Source organism: Pristiophorus japonicus, chromosome 7, assembly GCF_044704955.1.
Source record: "Pristiophorus japonicus isolate sPriJap1 chromosome 7, sPriJap1.hap1, whole genome shotgun sequence".
NCBI lineage: Eukaryota > Metazoa > Chordata > Chondrichthyes > Pristiophoridae > Pristiophorus > Pristiophorus japonicus.
This window is the reverse complement of record NC_091983.1, coordinates 2949348-2967574: the sequence shown is the minus strand read 5'-3', so window position 1 is coordinate 2967574 and position 18227 is coordinate 2949348. Positions and strand designations below refer to the sequence as shown.

The following is an 18227-nucleotide window of genomic DNA, read 5'->3' as shown; positions in this document are numbered from 1 at the left end:
GCCACCCATCTGCTCAATCACACCCTCACCATCAACTTTGATGCCCTAGTCCCTGTTAAAACAATTACTGTCTCTCACCCTGGTCATTCCCCCTGGTACAGCCCTGATCTTCACTCTCTTAAGTCCAAGGGATGCAGACTTGAACGGATATGGCAGACGACTGGTTTAGCCTTTCACCGCCAGATCTGGCTGGACCACATAATGTATTATCGGCTCCTGCTCTCATCTGCCAAAATCGCTCAGTATTCCAGAATCATTCTGGAATGTAATTCTGCAGTGCAAACCACCTCTTTAAACCCCCCTTCTCAGTCTCCACCCTCACCTCCGACAATAAGTGTGAGGAGCTCGTGGACTTCTTTGTCTCGAAGATTGAGACCATCCGTTCAGCCGGCTCTGCCTCTTCCCTTCCTTCCCCGAGCTCACCGGGCCAAACTTCCTCTCAGGATCCCCCCTGCCCTAGCCCTGAACACGCACCTTCTCCAGTTTCTCTCCGATCTCACCCCATGACCGCTCCAAGCTCATCTTGTCCATGAGACCCACTTCCTGCTCCCTTGACCGTTTTGCCACCAAACTGCTGACAACCCAACTTCCTTTTATGGCTCAATGTTAGCTGACATTGTTAATGGTTCTCTCTCCTCGGGTACTGTCCCACTCGCCCTCAAATCTGCCGTCATCACCCCACTCCTCAAAAAGCCAATCCTTGACTCCTCCGTCCTTAAACTACCGCCCCATCTCCCTTTTCTCTCCAAAGTCCTTGAAAGTGTTGTCTCCTCTGAAATCCGTGCCTATCTTTCCCACAATTCCATGTTTGAATCCCTCTAATTCAGATTCCGCGCCTGCCACAGTACCGAAACAGCTCTCGTTAGTCACAAATAACACCCTTTGTGACAGTGACAAAGGCAAACTATCCCTCTTCGTCCTTCTTGACTTGTCCACAGCCTTTGTTACGGTTGACCATCATCATCATCATAGGCAGTTCCTCGGGATCGAGAATGAGTTGCTTCCACATTAAAAGTGAGTACTCAGGTGATTGATGAACTCATTTTAAACCGTGGAAGATGCCTGTACACAAATTCTTTTAACGTGGGGTGGCCGTTGCACACCAGCCATCACACGGGCTTGATGGAGCAAGGTCTTGGTCCAGTGGCAAGGGGATCCAAGACGACTGGAGACCAGGCTCCGCCGCATGTGCCAGTACATCATCATCATCATCATCATCATAGGCAGTCCTTCGGAGTTGAGGAAGACTTGCTTCCACTCTAAAAGTGAGTTCTCAGGTGGCTGAAGAGTCGTACAGTCTCTGCGGGACCTACAGTCTCTGTCACAGGTGGGGCAGGCAGTAGTTGAAGGAAAGGGTGGGTGGGGAGCCTGGGTTGATGCACGCTCCTTCCACTGTCTATGCTTGGTTTCTGATGCTCTCGGCGATGGGACTCGAGGTGCTCAGTGCCCTCCAGGATGCACTTCCTCCACTTAGGGCAGTTTTTGGCCAGGGACTATGTTGCACTTTATCAAGGAGGCTTTGAGGGTGTTCTTGAGTGTTTTCTCTGCTCACCGGGGGCTCATTTGCCATGATGAAGCTCCGAATAGAGCACTTGCTTTGAGAGTCTCGTAACAAGCATGTGGACGATGTGGCCCGTCCATTGGAGCTAATCGAGCGCGGTCAATGCTTCAATGCTGGAGATGTTGGCCTGGACGAGGACACTGACGTTGGTGCATTTGTCCTCCCAATGGATTTGAAGGATGTTGTGGAGACAGCACTGATGCTATTTCTCCAGCGTTTTGAGATGTCTGCTGTATATAGTCCACATCTCTGAGCCATACAGGAGGGCAGGTATTACTGTAGACCATGAGCTTGGTGGTAGATTTGAGGTCCTGGTCTTTAAACACTCTTTTCCTCAGGCAACTGAAGGCTGCGCTGGCACACTGGAGGCGGTGTTGGACCTCATCATCGATGTCTTCCCTTGCTAATAGTAGGCTCCCGAGGTATGGAAAATGGTCCACGTTGTCCAAGGCCTTGCAGTGGATTTTGATGACCAGGGTGGGCAGTGTTGTGTGGCAGGGTCAGGTTGGTGGAGGACCTTTGTCTTATGGATATTTAATATAAGGTCCATGCTTTCGTACGCCTCGGTGCAGGTGTTGACGATGGCTTGGAGGTTGGCCTCCGAGTTTGCGTAGACGCAAGCGTCATCCGCGTCCTGCAGTTCGATGACAGAGGATGGGACGACCTTGGATCTGGTCTGGAGGTGGCAAAGGTTGAACAGATTCCCATTAGTTCTATAGTTTAATTCCACTCCAGTGGTGGAGCTTACTGAGGGTGAGATGAAGAATTGCAACAAGGAAGATTGAGAAGGGCGTTGGTGCGATGACGTAGCCCTGCCTGACCGTGGTCTGGATGTGAATGGTTTGAGGGCAGCTGAAACGGAGGAGGACGCTCCATAATCCCTCATGGTGCCAATACATACACACAAACTCAAACATACTCCTACTGCCCTCCTTCCTTCCTCCTTCCCACAGGACCTCTCTCTACCTAGAATTCATTGTACGCAATGTGAGCCTCAAGACCTCACAATTGGCCCTTGTTACTCTTTCCCTTGGTCTTGTCCACGCTGCTCCACCTCTGGGCTCTGACTTCTCTGCTCTTCTGTGCCTCGTCCGTCTTCTCGTCCCCACTTCCGATCTCCGGTCCCGATCCCGACCTCCGCTCCTCGCCGCTTCCAACCTCCGCATTGTTGATTCTGCTGCTGCGGTGGCTGGCTTTTTTTGATTTGCCCACAGCTCTACCCTCGTGCTCCAAACTGCTCCTCTGACTGTCCCATGAAGTCGAGCTTTTTTACGGTTGACCATTCTATTCTTATCCAACACCTCACCACTGTCGTCCAGCTGGGTAGGACTGCACTTGCCTGGTTCCATTCTTACCTACCTAACCATAGCCAGAGAATTACCTGCAACACCCGTCTCCAGCCTTGCCTCAGCTCATCCGCTGCTGAAGCCCTCATCCATGCCTTTGTTACCTCTAGACTTCACTATTCCAACACACTGCTGGCTGGCCTCCCACATTCTACTGCACATAAACTAGAGGTGATCTAAAACTCGACTGCCCGTGTCCTAACTCGCAACATGTCCCGCTCACCCTTCCAGTTAAGCAACACCTCGATTTCAAAATTCTCATCCTTATTTTCAAATCCCTCCATGGCCTTGCCCCTCCCCATCTCTGTAATCTCCTCCAGTCCCACAACCGCCCCCCCTCTGCCGCCGAGATGTCTGCGCATCTCTAATTCTGCCCTCATGAGCATCCCTGATTAGAATCTTATAATCGCTCAACAATTGGCAGCTGTGCTTCTGTTGCCTGGGCCCCAAGCTCTGGAACTCCCTGCCTAAACCTCTCCGCCTCTCTTTCCTGCTTCAAGATTCTCCTTAAAACCTACCTCTTTGACCAAGCTTTTGGTCACCTGCCCTGGTTTCAACTTGTGCGGCTTGGTGTCAAATTGTTTTACTGTGAAGCGCCTTGGGACGTTTCACTACGTTAAAGGCGCTATATAATTACAAGTTGTAGTTGGTATTGTTGAAAAATCATGGCTGGAACCTTGCCCAGTAAAGCCTTGCTATACAGAAAGATCATTACCTATAGTTTGAGGTACACGGGGAATATTTTGGTTTGAAAACTTCTTCTTTTGATCCAATTCTTAAAAAGTATGTTAATTTCATCGGTGTTCGAGATATGTAAAAAAAATCTACTTTTGCTGCTGTATTGTTATGGCCGAATGGCTTGCTCCTGCACCTATTTTCTATGTTTCTCTGTTATCAAGCAGCATGAAATAGCATGAACATATACAGAGTAAAGTTCCCTCTACTCAACTAAATGGCTTCAACTGAGAAAAGTGGTTACTGCTGCAATGATTTTTTTCTTTTCTTGTGTCATGCACTCTTTTAGCCCCTCTATGTGAGAATCCCAATTTATATAGGAAAGTACAGAACCAGAAAAGACAGCTGGCTGGTCCCAAAAGCTAATCCCTGTCAATTGCGCACTCTCAGGTAATTATCTTTTAAATTTTTACACAGCAATTGCCTCATAGGACAGCCAATTCCAACACTCACCACCCTCTGTGAAGCAGTTAAATCTAAGCTGTATCTACACATCCCATGTTGTAAGCTTGAGCCCATGTCTTCTGGTTCCAGAGCTTGTGCCAATCACAAAATATTATTGGGATTAATTTTATCTCTTCCCTTAAGAATCTTGAATGATGTCTCCCGTGAACCTTTTCCTCTTCTGTGTAAACAATCCCAGGCTCGTCAAACTCTCCTCGAAGGTTAGATGCTTTTAGCTCACAATCAGTGTGCTTGCCCTTTTCTGCACTACCTCTGAAGAATATCTTTGCTATAGTACAGTGCCCAGAATGGTACACTGCACTCCAAATGTGGTCGTACCAGTGTCAGTAGTACCCGTATCAGTCTTTTTCTTATATTACCCTTCGTTCCTAGCATATGTATCTATTCTATACTCTGTGTATAGTATTTCTAAACAAGATCCATTTTTCCTCCATGTTTCCCCCCTCAAACAGTGCTGTCCAGTCCAGTTTCCTGAGCTCACCTCCCACAGTCAAAATCAGTCTGTCTCTCTAAGGTTGAATTTTTCTATTGTACTACTTCTTTCTCCCATTACAAACATAACCTTAAACGCCCACCATATTGTGGTCACTGTTCCCAAGGCACACTCTGGCCGGAATCTTACCAGCCCTGTGAGTGTGGTTTTGGAGGCGGGTCAAGTGTCAAAATCAAAAAGATTGACAGGGGGTCGGTATCCCACTGTAAACCCACCTCCTTGTCAGTTTCCCAAGTGTTGGGTTTGTCATTCCTGAACAGACCCGACACAAAGCAGTGGGTCAGCCAATTTAGATCATTGAAAGCTTGTTAAAAGGTAGTTAAGCAGGATTTTACCATGTACTTACCATTTTACCAGGTTTTTAATGAGTTTTCCGGAGCATGGTTATCACGTCAGGTAAGTAGGTCGGATGTTGTGTCAGCATCGAATGATTCACTAACCTGACAGCTGCAAATGGTTTATGAAAGCTCCCATTTCATAGGTCTTCACTTTCCAAGGTTAGAAGCAATTGCTTACTGCATTTAGAAGACAGATTGACCTTTATGCAGCTTGCAAATGTTTGGAGCAAACCCTATCCAGTGTCACCTCATTGGAACAATCTCTCACCATTGACAGGTCGTTTCTGTCATCTCAACCTCACCTGCCATCTATTCCATCAGCATCAGTACCCTTGAAAAAAATCTCACCTTGGTCCTCAGATTCCCAAGATGGTCAACCCCAACACCAGCATCACCGGTCACACCAACAGCACCAACATCCATGCCCCAGTGCAGCATCAATGGCCTCACCATGACCAGATTTGCTTCACTTTTAACACTGTACACCCTGGCTGCCACATGATGCATCAGGTTGGCACCACCCCATACCAGCACCATAAAGCTACAATGTCCAGGCCATTCCTTTCACAGCATCACTATTGATGGGGGCGGGCGCATTATATCTTACCAGAATTCACCAAGACACTTTCAAAGGTGCACACAACTCTGTCCAAGAAGGCAAAGTGGTGAAAATAAAGTTTTAAATGATTGACAACGCATTAACAGAAAGTTTACACGAACATTCACTAAAGCACCCATCTGTCTTCGCTTGTGTATTGCTAGTTTGAATGATTGGACAAGGATGAGTGCGAGGGGGCTCGTGAGATGGGGAAGTGATAAAGTAGATAGAGAGGGATGGATGGAGGTATAAGGTACGTTGGTGTGGGTATGGATGTGCAGGAGTAGGGTAGGGAAGGCAGAATGATGGGGATGTGATGAATGGCACAGCAGGGTGAGATTGAGTGTGGCTTTACAGTAACGTTTTGTGATCTACAGTAATCATTGAAAGGTTTGCGCCACTGCAGCCAGGTCCTCCTGACAACATCCCTGCTTGTGCCCTCCTGTGCAATGTGCAACCAGGCTGCACTGGTGTCCTGGGGAGGTCTCTTCCGCCCATTGGAAGGGAAGACCTCCCTGCATGCTGTGAATCCCTCTATAAGCATCTGGAGGGAGTCGGGGAGAGCATGGGTACAGCTGTGCACCTCTGTGCAGTGTGTGTCAGTGTTTTCAGCACCTCAATGCTGTAGAACACTAACAGCACAACTGTCAAACTGAATGTGGACATGGTCCCTTTGAGGAAACCAGCTAATGACGTGTCATCAGAGAAGGTCATCAGATCACTTCCTTTTAATTGGCCGGGATCCCTGCAAGCCCAATCACTTGGAGGAGGCGGGATGAAGATGGGAGCGGGGTTTGAATCCGCTGTCTATTCCGGCCACAACGGACTCGCCAAAGATGGCAAAATCATGGCCTCTGACTCTGATCTGTTCTACCATCTCCTGGTTGTTACTTAATTTCAGGTCCGTTAGAATCTACACAAGCTCGGGTCCTATCGAAGAATCCAATATTGTGCCAGGATCATGTTTTCATTCCTATTGTCCCTTTATTTATCTCTTAACAGCTGCATCTGTTCCTGTGCACGCACTTTTAATTTAACTACAAAGTTTCTGGTCTATCGCAGATGCCCATAGTTGGTTTCCTTCCCCTTGTTCAATGACATCCCTGACCTGTTGAGTAGCAACATTTTTGAAATGGTTCTGCTTATAGTGGCAGGGAATAAAAAATTCGACCTCAAACAAAGGATCTTATTAAGCGGGGGAAGGGGGGACGGTGGGGTGCTGTTAGCTTCACCTGGGCTCCAACTCCAAGGGTAAATTAATTTCAGTCAGAGCCTCAACTGATGCACTATCCTCATTAAAGTTGTTTTTCTGATTATTGACCAATCTGTTGCACTATGAACAACATAGAAAGTCGTGCCCTCTTTCAAGGTGGGGGGAAATAGAAACCATTTAAGGACCATTCTGTCTTGGAGACATACACTTCTTGTTAGGCAGGCACAAATTATAAATGAAGATTCCTGTTCTGAAGGTCCATGAAATAAACTGACCCAACATTGTTGGATGAAAGAGGAAGCAGAAAATTGTGTGTGGGAACAGAAAATTTAAGAACAAATTTGATTTTTTTTCCCCGGATATCTGAATATATAGTGCTCTTCTGATGGCATAAGTAGTATTAATATTACATATAAAGCAACTAATAAGCTACCTGGCATACTTTAGGACCATATTTGCCAGTCTCAACTGGACATCGGGGGAGGATGCCAAAGTCATCCGGGGAAGAATCTATTCCTTCATCACTCCATCACTCAAGAATGTCTCGAAGTCAAATGCTGTTTGCACTTTCTGGTTTTGGACACAGACAGTCTGGGTTATGCTGTCCTCTCAATCAAGGAAGATAGTATGATAGGATAGAGCTAATTTGGAGATGAGACAAAGAATGACCATTAACATTAACTACACTAAATAATAAAATGATCTTACTAATTTATTTTTGATGTTAAACTACAAGTCAAAACAAATATTTTCAGTCTTTTTTAAATCGTTTTAATCAACTGAAATAAACAATTTGGGATCACACTGATTTACTAAAAGCAAGATCATATTTCAGCAGATGAATAATGTTTGAAGGCACATATGAAGGAATATAATGGTTAGATCATCCAGAAAAATCATGATTGCATAATGCCTAAAATGGAGTATTTAGGTCCAGCATTCTGTGCCTTATAAGTATTGTTGTGCAGTTTGCTTTTTTGAAATGAGTTTCCATTTGTGCCTTCACACCAATCATTCAGGTAATCAGCCACACAGAAAATCAGACACAAGACAGTATGCGTATAATAAACTGAAGGTGATGGACTGTAAAAAAAAATGTATTATCACATGTCAAGTGTCTTCCATGGCACATTTGGAATTTCTGCTGTGAATTAGGGTGACATTTCTGGGACGATAATAGCAATGAACACATCTGGCAATTACTATCACATTTCACAGGAACCTGCATCTGTTTATTGAAGAAAATATTAAGTAAGCATCTGCGTTTGCTATTGCAACTTAAAATAACAATGATAATTGTTGCATTCTTCTTTCTTGTAAAGCTGTCAGGAAATACATTTAATCTTGCAATGGCTTTATGCAAGCTAAAACAGAAATTCATCAGTGTTTTTACCATATGTATATGCAGTATAAAAAAGACAATGTATTATATTAGCATGAGAAACTTTCATTTGACAGCATTTGGGGAAGCTCCTATCATGAGCACGAAACTGAAAGATAACACATTTTACAAACTGAGGCACTTCCTATGGAAATTATAAACATTTTATAAATCACAAACCTTCAGAATTTTAGAAGTAAACTATAAACTCTTCCAATAAAATATTCAAACCAGTTCTGACGAAGGGTCATCGACCTAAAACGTTAACTGTTTTTCTCTCCACCTATGCTACCTGAGCCGCTGAGATTTCCAGCATTTTCTGTTTTTATATTAAATATTCAAACCATATTAACTCTTTAACGCACCACTGTGTGGCTTCTTCCAGCATATAACAGTTTCGGATCTGTTATCACTAAATATGGTCTCTGCTGTATCTGACCTTGGATTGTTTGATGCCAAACTGTCGGGGCACATTTTTGCATTGTGTGTAAGTTCATTTCCGACAAGTATGACCTCATTAGACAAAAATGTGTGTCCATTTCCAATCCAGTTAAGTGTTTCCTTGACCTTAGTGCATCATCTCATCATAGGCAGTCCCTCGGAATCGTGGAAGACTTGCTTCCACTCCCAAAGTGAGTTCTCTGGGAGCTGAACAGTCCAATACGAGAGCCACAAACCCTGTCACAGGTGAGACAGACATTCGTCGAGGGAAGGGTTGGGTGGGGCTGGTTTGCCGCGCGCTCCTTCCGCTGTCTACGCTTGACCTCTTCACACTCTTTGCGTTGAGACTCGAGGTGCTCAGCGCCCTCCCGGATGCACTTTCTCCACCTCGAGTGGTCTTCGGCCAGGGTCTCCCAGGTGTCAGTGGTGATGTCACACTTTACCAGGGAGGCTTTGAGGGTGTCCTTGTAACATTTCCGCTGCCCATCTTTGGCTCGTTTACCGTGAAGGAGCTCCGCATAAAGCATTTGCTTAAGGAGTCCCGTATCTGGCATGCGAACTATGTGGCCTGCCCAGCGAAGCTGATCGAGTGTGGTCAGTGCTTCATTACTGGGATATTAGCCTGGACGAGGACACTGATGTTAACATAGAAAATAGGTGCAGGAGTAGGCCATTCGGCCCTTCGAGCCTGCACCACCATTCAGTAAGATCACGGCTGATCCTTCACCTCAGTACCCCTTTCCCGCTTTCTCGCCATACCCCTTGATCCCTTTAGCCGTAAGGGCCATATCTAACTCCCTCTTGAATACATCCAATGAACTGGCATCAACAACTCTGCGGCAGGGAATTCCACAGGTTAACAACTCTCTGAGTGAAGAAGTTTCTCCTAATCTCAGTCCTAAATGGCCTACCCCTTATCCTAAGACTGTGTCCCCTGGTTCTGGACTTCCCTAACATCGGGAACATTCTTCCTGCATCTAACCTGTCCCGTCCCGTCAGAATCTTATACGTTTCTATGAGATCTCCTCTCATCCTTCTAAACTCCAGTGTATAAAGGCCCAGTTGATCCAGTCTCTCCTCATAAGTCAGTCCAGCCATCCCTGGAATCAGTCTGGTGAACCTTCGTTGCACTCCCTCAAGAACATCCTTCCTCAGATTAGGAGACCAAAACTGAACACAATATTCCAGGTGAGGCCTCACCAAGGCCCTGTACAACTGCAGTAAGACCTCCCTGCTCCTATACTCAAATCCCCAAGCTATGAAGGCCAACATACCATTTGCCTTCTTCACCGCCTGCTGTACCTGCATGCCAACTTTCAATGACTGATGAACCATGACACCCAGGTCTCATTGAACCTCCCCTTTTCCTAATCTTCCGCCATTCAGATAATATTCTGCCTTCGTGTTTTTGCCACCAAAGTGGATAACCTCACATTTATCCACATTATACTGCATTTGCCCACTCACCTAACCTGTCCAAGTCACCCTGCAGCCTCTTAGCATCCTCCTCACAGCTCACACCGCCACCCAGTATAGTGTCATCTGCAAACTTGGAGATATTACACTCAATTCCTTCATCCAAATCATTGATGTATATTGTAAAGAGATGGGGTCCCAGCACTGAGCCCTGCGGCACTCCACTAGTCACTGTCTCCCATTCCGAAAAGGACCCGTTTATCCCGACTCTCTGCTTCCTGTCTGCCAACCAATTCTCTATCCATGCCAGTACATTACCCCCAATACAATGTGCTTTGATTTTGCACACCAATCTCTTATGTGGGAGCTTGTCAAAGGCCTTTTGAAAGTCCAAATACACCACATCCACTGGTTCTCCCTTGTCCACTCTAAAAGTTACATCCTCAAAAAATTCCAGAAAATTTGTCAAGCATGATTTCCCTTTCATAAATCCATGCTGACTTGGACCGATCCTGTCACTGCTTTCCAAATGCGCTGCTATTTCATCCTTAATAATTGATTCCAACATTTTCCCCACTACTGATGTCAGGCTAACCGGTCTATAATTACCCGTTTTCTCTCTCCCACCTTTTTAAAAAAGTGCTGTTACATTAGCTACCCTCCAGTCCATAGGAACTGATCCAGAGTCGATAGACTGTTGGAAAATGATCACCAATGCATCCACTATTTCTAGTGCGCCTGTCCTCCCAGGGGATTTGCAGGATCTTGCGGAGACATCGTTGGTGATATATCTCCAGCGACTGATCGTCCATGCCTCAGATCCATATAGGAGGGTGGGTATTACTGCAGCCCTGTCGACCATGAGCTTGGTGGTAGATTTGAGGGCCAGATCTTCAAACATTCTTTTTCTCAGATGGCCGAAGGCTGCACTGGCGGCGATGTTGAATCTCCACATCAATGTCTGCCTTTGTTGATAGTGCATATTACATAATACAAGCGCTGGTTCACATTGGGCTAATTACAACAGTGACTACACTTCAGTGGCTGCTTTGGGAGGCCCTGAGGTTGTGAAAGGCGCTATACTTACATATCTTATTTTCTTTCTCTAGGATTTTATAAATTATGACTGCATTGCTGATCAATAAGGAGCAATGTTTCGAGGCAGACTGAGCCTTAGAAACCATTATCACATGAAATGACATTCTCCTTCTGACTGTTCTGAATAGTTTGATTAGTAATATATCATTGGTATACAGCATGCTAATGGTAACCTATCGGTACCCACTCCGCCTTTTTTGTGAGCCAACATAGCCAAGAGAATGATGCCTCCCTGGTCTGGATTGCTTAACCAAGTAAAGACTGATCACAGAAGGCGAGATTGAAAGGATCACGAGGAAAACACCTATGGACAAATGGCATAGTGAATGTTATGCAAGACAGTTTTTAAGTCAAGTGATAAGCCGGCCTATCAATAGATATTTGAGAGAAGAGGAGCAAAGCTCAATGGTTTTTGCACTGCTTTGCTTATTTATAAGCTAAAAAAACACCTTGTTGAATATCCACAACTTATTTGTTAAAGGCTGATTAAGGTCTTGGCATCTTGGTTGGAAAAGTTATAGGGAAGCATTATTAAGAATTATTTAGTAACTTTATTTCTGAACCTCAAAATTGGCTTGCTACCTTTTCCCCCCTTGATCGCAAACAGATGCATGAGAGGGGGGAATAGAATTATTTTTTCTATATTGAGTTTTGATCCTTTCATTAACCAGATAGAAAGTCTTTATAGTGAGTCCATTGGCAGCTTGTTTCCCAGTAGGACCAACCCTTTACATGAACCACTGGCAGTGGCCATTTTGACTCACAAGGTGGAGGGGCTGTAGATAGGTAATCATTGTCATGCCATATAATGATAATTTATTAACTAGCAATCCAAACATTTTCTGGGACTGATTTCAGTTCTTCAATTTTCATCCTTCTTTTCAAATCCCTCCATGACATTGTTCCTCCTTATCTCTTTAACCTCTTCCAGCACTACAGCCCAACGCTCTAGCTCCTCCAATTCTGGCCTCTTGCGCATCCCTGATTTCCACTGGCAGCCCTGCATTCAGCTGCCTAGGTCCTAAGCTCTGGAATGCCAACACAAAATAGAGACCAAAGCTAACCTCATCAGCACTGGCTCTCGATACCTCTGAGACAACCATAGAATGCAGCGGAGTGTAGATATGATAAGGACAAAGTATGCAGGTTACCAGTAGTTTCCTATCACCATGTTACCACCATTGAGACTGCATGCTAAGCTTCATAACACTTTCTATGCTTTACATATTCCAACATGCCACACGTTAGTACCACCACTTCACAAGGCAACTGTTGTCATGGGGCCATTTGGAAAAGTGGCCTCGCGAAAGTAGGGTCCTAGGTTTAGATAGGTTAGGGATATTAGAAGCATCTGGGTTGGCTTTACAGCTAATCCCTTCCAAGGAAAAATTAAAGGATATACTAGTTGATCTCCTAGGGTTTGATTGTGGGTGTTTTGGGGAATGGACCATGATCTTCCATTATAGGATAGCTGTACTTTGCATCTGATGAGGATCCTGCAATTGTCTTTAAAAGATATGTATATTTATTAGAACAGACACAGGAACGAAGAACACTAATAAATGTGTTTCCCTTACATACCACACCTACACTTAATAGTATTTAAATAGTTCAGACTAAGCCAGATAATATGGAAGGGGAGACCAGATTCCAGAGATGAGGGGGTTGACTTATAAAGATAGGTTGAGCCTATACACATTGGAGTTCAGAAGAATGAGGTGATCTTATCAAAATGTAAAAGATAATGAGGGGGCTCGACAAGGTAGATAGAGAGGATATTTCCACTCATACGGGAAATTAAAATTAGGGGACATAGTCTCAGAATAAGGGGCCGTCCATTTAAAACTAGGAATTTCTTCTCTCAGAGGGTTGTAAATCTGTGGAATTCTCTGCCCCAGAGAGCTGTGGAGGCTGGGTCTTTGAGTATACTTAAGGCGGAGACAGACAGATTTTTGCGCGATACGGGAGTAAAGGGTTATGGGGAGCGGGCAGGGAAGTGGAGCCGAATCCATGATCAGATCAGCCATGATCGTATTAAATGGCGGAGCAAGCTACTCCTGCTCCTATTTCTAATGTCTGATGTATTTACATAATTTTCTGTTTTTGTTTCATGCTATCCTCAAAATTGATTTCCCCAAGAATTTTTGATCCCTCTCCCAATCTATTAAAATTGAACTGGTCTAAGTTACTCTGCATCTTTAGTAACAATTGCCAATTGAGTCAGTTAGCATTGGAAGCCTAATGGATAACGTCTCTCCCTGAGACATAGAGAGTGCACATGACTGAAGGGATGGCCACCAATGGATTTAGTAGGGTGTAGGGTGCATACACAAGAAACTGGAGTCAGAAAGATTGAGGGGGGGGGGGCAGGTGACGTGCAAGGTTACAGCACATGAGGAAGCTTCAAATGGGTTGGGGGGGGGGGGGGTGGTGGTGAGGTTATGAAGGGATTGAAACACAAGGATGCAAATTTAAAATGAGGTTTCGGGAGACCAGAAGCCAATGCTAGTCAGTGAGAACTAGGGAGACGTGCAAGTGGGACATTGTGCAGAATAAGGTACAGGTTTGAAGGTGGTTGGAGAATGGGAGACTGCTCAATAGGACATTGGAATCACTGAGTCTGGAGGCAAGATAAAGGCCTGGATGAGGCTTCCAACACCACCAGATAAACGGAACCAGGAGCAGAGGCAGCTGATGTTACACAGGTGGATGTAGACGATCTGTGATGGAGACATTAAGGGGGAGAAATTGGGGCCAGTTGCGCCTCCAGTTAGCGCCCCAAGGGCGCAAACTACTTTTCGGCCAGGCGCGACACCGCTAACAACTACCGCTAAATTCCGTGGGAGTTTAGTGGCACCGGTAATGCCCCGCGGGCGATGACTATGTTATCACCATGCACAGTGACCAGTTTTCGCCCCGGGCAACGACAGCAGCAACTTCAGGGGGCGTGTACTGGGCTAGTTAAATGGGAGGTGACATGTGCGGGAAAAACATCGTCCGACTTGCGTGTCGCGGCCCATTGCATCCTTCAACATGAGGTCTAGATCGCCATCTGGCAGCCCGGCACTCCACTTGAGTGCCAGGCTGATGCCACAGCATCCTGCTCCCTGGTGATCCAGGTATGGACCCGCGGAGTCTACGCGCGCCTCTCCCTGTGCTTCCGCCACCATAGCGCCTCACAGAGGAAGTGGAGCGCATTATTTTGCGTTCCACTTCCTCTCGTGGGCAGTAATCCCAAGCGGGGTGGGACTTCCGCGATTACCGCAGGAACTCCCACCTTGAGCTGTTACTGCCCCCAAACAGGGTGCTACTCAATTTCCCCCCCTAAGGGTTAGATGCTCAGCTTGGGGTCAAATAGGACACAGAGTGTGATTCGCTGAGACAGTGGCTGGGGAGGGGGATGGAGTCGGTGGCAAGTGTATGGAATTTGTAGCGGGGGCCAAAGACAATGGCTTCCTTCTTCCCAACGTATAGCTGGAGAAAATTGCAACTCATCGAAGGCTGGATGTCAGACGAGTCTTACAACATAGGCAGTGAAGGGTTCGTGCACATTTGTCCCGTTTAGCTACGCGGGGCCGCGAGGCTCTCTGAAGCTCCCGAGCAGGTGGCTTGCCGTTTTCTCAAGGGAAAAACCGCACATGCCCTTAAAGTTGCCACGTACACAAAAACATTACAGAGAAGATTGGTCGTGAGGGATATTGGAAAGCTTGAGCTGGGTGTCATTCCGAATCGTATCTGATCCACCAGATGATGCTTTTAAGGGGCCGCATGTAGGAGGAGGAAGAGGAAGGGGTTTAAAGATGGATCTCTTGAGGAACTAAGATGCAAGGTTGGAAAGAGAAGCCATTGGTAGAGATGCTCATGCTACCGTTTAATAGGTAGGAAATGAGGAAGGAAGGAGTCTGAACTGGAGAATGAAAGAGAGGCATTGAAGGAGGGTGTTGTTCACTGTGTGAAAGGTTTCGGAGAGGTTGAGAAGCAGAACACTTTCAGGTAGAGGGCTAAAACTGCATATCTCTTCTACCATCCATTTTGTCACATGTATAATAAATAGCATACTGTGCAGGTAAAGTGTGCTTATGGGCCAAGCGAAATGTAAATAACTATAATGCAGTCTTAAGAAGCTAAGCACAACCACAAAGTAGATAGCTCGATAACTTCAGTGATAGCATCATAAAGTATATCCAGGAAGTTTGTTGGCTACTAGTTCAGAAATATGTCTGTATTCATTAACAATTTCCATAGTGCCCAATTCATTCATATCATCTTTTTGAATATCTGTTGTGTTCATTTCAAGTCCACTGCAGACAAGGTCAGACACACTAGATGGTACATAGGAGCTCACCGGAGAAGTCACCAATGACTGGCTCTCCTCTAAAGACCTGTGTCCATTCCTTGAACTTGCAAGTTGGGGGGCCTCTGTGCTAGCTGGATTGATTACTGCCCTAGAAGCCTGCAGGATAGTTGACTTACGTTGTTTCTTAGTTTCTTCTTTGTTTGTTAGGTTCAGTATATTTCTAAGTTCATTTCCCTCGATTGAGCTGGTTGCATCATCAGATAGATTTGAGGCTGCCGAAGACAATGCCATTCTCTGTTGGTGACTTTTTGTGACGTGTATTCCCTTTAAAGACCGAATTGGAGATCGCTGGGACAGTGCTGGTAGTGGAATTGAATCATCTTCCCTCTCACTTTGAGCTGCTCCCTGACTATCACTGGAGTGTTTGATAAAGCTAAATTCTGATTCATTGTCAGAATAAATACATTTCACCCTAGTGGATGCGGCCTCTGTACTATTACCCATAGTATCTGCACATCTGCTTGTAGGTTCAGGATTGGTAAAATCTTCTGAGTATCCCATTGGTTCAGGACTTGTAAAATCCTCAGAATACTTGGGGTCAGGACTATCATTACATCTATGAGAAGAAATCTGTGCAGCACTGTTTTCAACTATTGTTGGATCAATAGTAAAGCCAGGATTCATCTCTGGGGTCTGCAACACATCCACCTCCTCAATGACACCGAGGTCAGAATCATGATTGAATATTTTGGGTAGACTGATCTTCACATCTTTTCCAATAAGAATCCTGTAATTTGTTGCCTTATTAAACCTCTGTGCGGAGATGTCAAATTTGCTGTGATTTAATGATCCCAGAGATTGAACACACACCTGCCCTTTACTAGTAGCACTTCCCAGTTCCGAAGTTGCTCCAAAGTTATTTTTGCCTCTAGGCTTGCCATTTCTTAGAACCTTTGAAGAATGAGGCGAGTCAAGATCGACACTGTTTTGAATTAATGTTTCAATGTTCTCTTCAAAGCAGCCACTTAAAGCTCCAGGAAGATGTTGGAGAAGCATTGAAGAACCTCTTTCCCCTTTGCCCTTATAGCACATTCCCGCAGCCTTTTTCTCTTTCCGTTGTTCCAATTGCCTTTTTCTCGACAACTCTCTTTGATCAAGCAATGTCAACACATTTGGGTTTGTCTGCTGTAGCCTTAACCGCAGTGTATGTGTCAATCCAAACATCAGCTTTCTTTTGGGATGTTCCGAGTCTTTCTTTGTGTTAGTTTGCTTCTGAGTATTTTCTTTATCAAAGAGCTTTAGAGATATCGGTTGCTTCTCTTTATGTTTCTTAAAATGTGAACTGGTAGATCTGAGGTGCTCTGATGATGGTGATCTAATTGGGTTGTGAAATTTGGGCGAATCATTCTCCAATCCACTGTAAAGCCAAGCAAGCTGGGGATGAACAGTAAGAGCAATCCGCCGTGGAACCTGGTCCTGTAATAAAGAAAGCTCTAGTAGGAGTGCATTCAGCAAAGGTAACTGTCTGATAATATTACCTAGATCAGCATCAGGCTGCGTGGGCATCTTTGGTACTTGTGGGTTTAACCTGGATGCTGTTTCTGACTGACTTTGGAGCAGCCGAGAATTACTCAAAGTCTGGCTCATTCCGAACGATTCACCATCTTCATCTGAATCCAGTTCCTCGAGTGGGCGAAACTCGGTCTCCACTATTCTGTGCATTTCAGTCAATGTTTCTTTACAGTCACCCGTCGACTGGCTGTAGTACAGTGGGGGCGGACAAAAAACGTTGTCCACACCGATATCCGTGCTTTCTTCAGTTTCTAGTCTCTGTAGTCTCGTGTTGTGTTCCATTTGTATTCCTTTTGCCAATGTCTTTGGTTTAAGTGTCTTCTTGGACACTGAGGCGGTAGCAGGTACTTCACTCTCGCCTAACTGGATATGCTGGCGGATAACTGGGCCACCAGGCACCGGGTCGGGACTTTGTGCAGAGCGAGATGGAGTGTTCCCAGTAACCTGCTGTGCCACCGTCTCCTGCTCTTCCTGGATCTGCTCCAGCACAAGTGGCCCACTGGGCACCACTGGCGCTGCTGAAGGTCCAGGTGAAGAGTCCTCCTCTCCCATTGCAACTGTCAGCACTTGGTTGTGCGGCACATGGGGCAGTGAAGCCACCCCCAGACTCAGGAGCCTGTACCGCAGCGCAATGTGGCCCACCTCCCGGCCCATGAGGTTGTACACAGCGTACAGCCCCTTGCCCCCGTGCACGGCCGGCACGGCCATTCCGTGCTGCTCCACCTGGCGCCGGATCTCCTCGGCCGCGCCCGCGAGCGGGATCACGCAGCTGCCCAGCAGCCTGGGCACCCGCGGCACGACGTCCAGCAGCATGGTGTACAGCGGGCTGTGGCTCAGGGAGGTCAGGCTCAGCTTCAGCAGGCAACACTTGCCTTTGCCGAACGGGACGCGGGAGCCGGCCGGCGGCCCCTCGGGCGGGCCCACCTTCCCCTCGGCCCGCTCCGGGGTGGTCTGGTGGACCAGCAGGGTGGGAAAGTCCAGCAGCCTGAAAGCCACGGCCAGCACGGGGCCGGGGCGAGCGGCAGGCCCAGGCTCAGGTTCGAACTGCACGCAATCCACCAGCAGCTCCAGGGAGAACAGCGTCTCCGTGTCGGCGGCTGCATTCATGGCGGGCGGGCGGGCGGGCGGCTCGGCCTCCCCGGGGTACCGGCTACCCCAACACCGCCCGACCGCACAGCAGCTTCGGAGCCGCAACCTTGGCAACGCCGCCTCATGAAAGGACCGCGAGCGCGCACCGCTCTCTGGGAGCTGTAGTCCGTTCCCCGGCCCGCTG

At 46.5% G+C, this 18227-nt stretch overlaps 1 protein-coding gene across 1 annotated transcript; it reads right to left on the bottom strand.

Moving 5' to 3' along the window:
* Positions 1-7551: 7551 nt before the first annotated feature.
* map10 (microtubule associated protein 10) lies at positions 7552-18158 on the bottom strand. The gene has a single exon (XM_070884685.1). It carries the CDS (start codon positions 18059-18061, stop codon positions 15257-15259), a length of 2805 nt encoding a protein of 934 aa, XP_070740786.1. The 5' UTR covers positions 18062-18158; the 3' UTR covers positions 7552-15256.
* Positions 18159-18227: the final 69 nt, after the last annotated feature.

Excerpts from the sequence above, each read along its gene's own strand:
- map10 (XM_070884685.1), bottom strand. The coding sequence starts at position 18,061 with ATGAATGCAGCCGCCGACACGGAGACGCTGTTCTCCCTGGAGCTGCTG.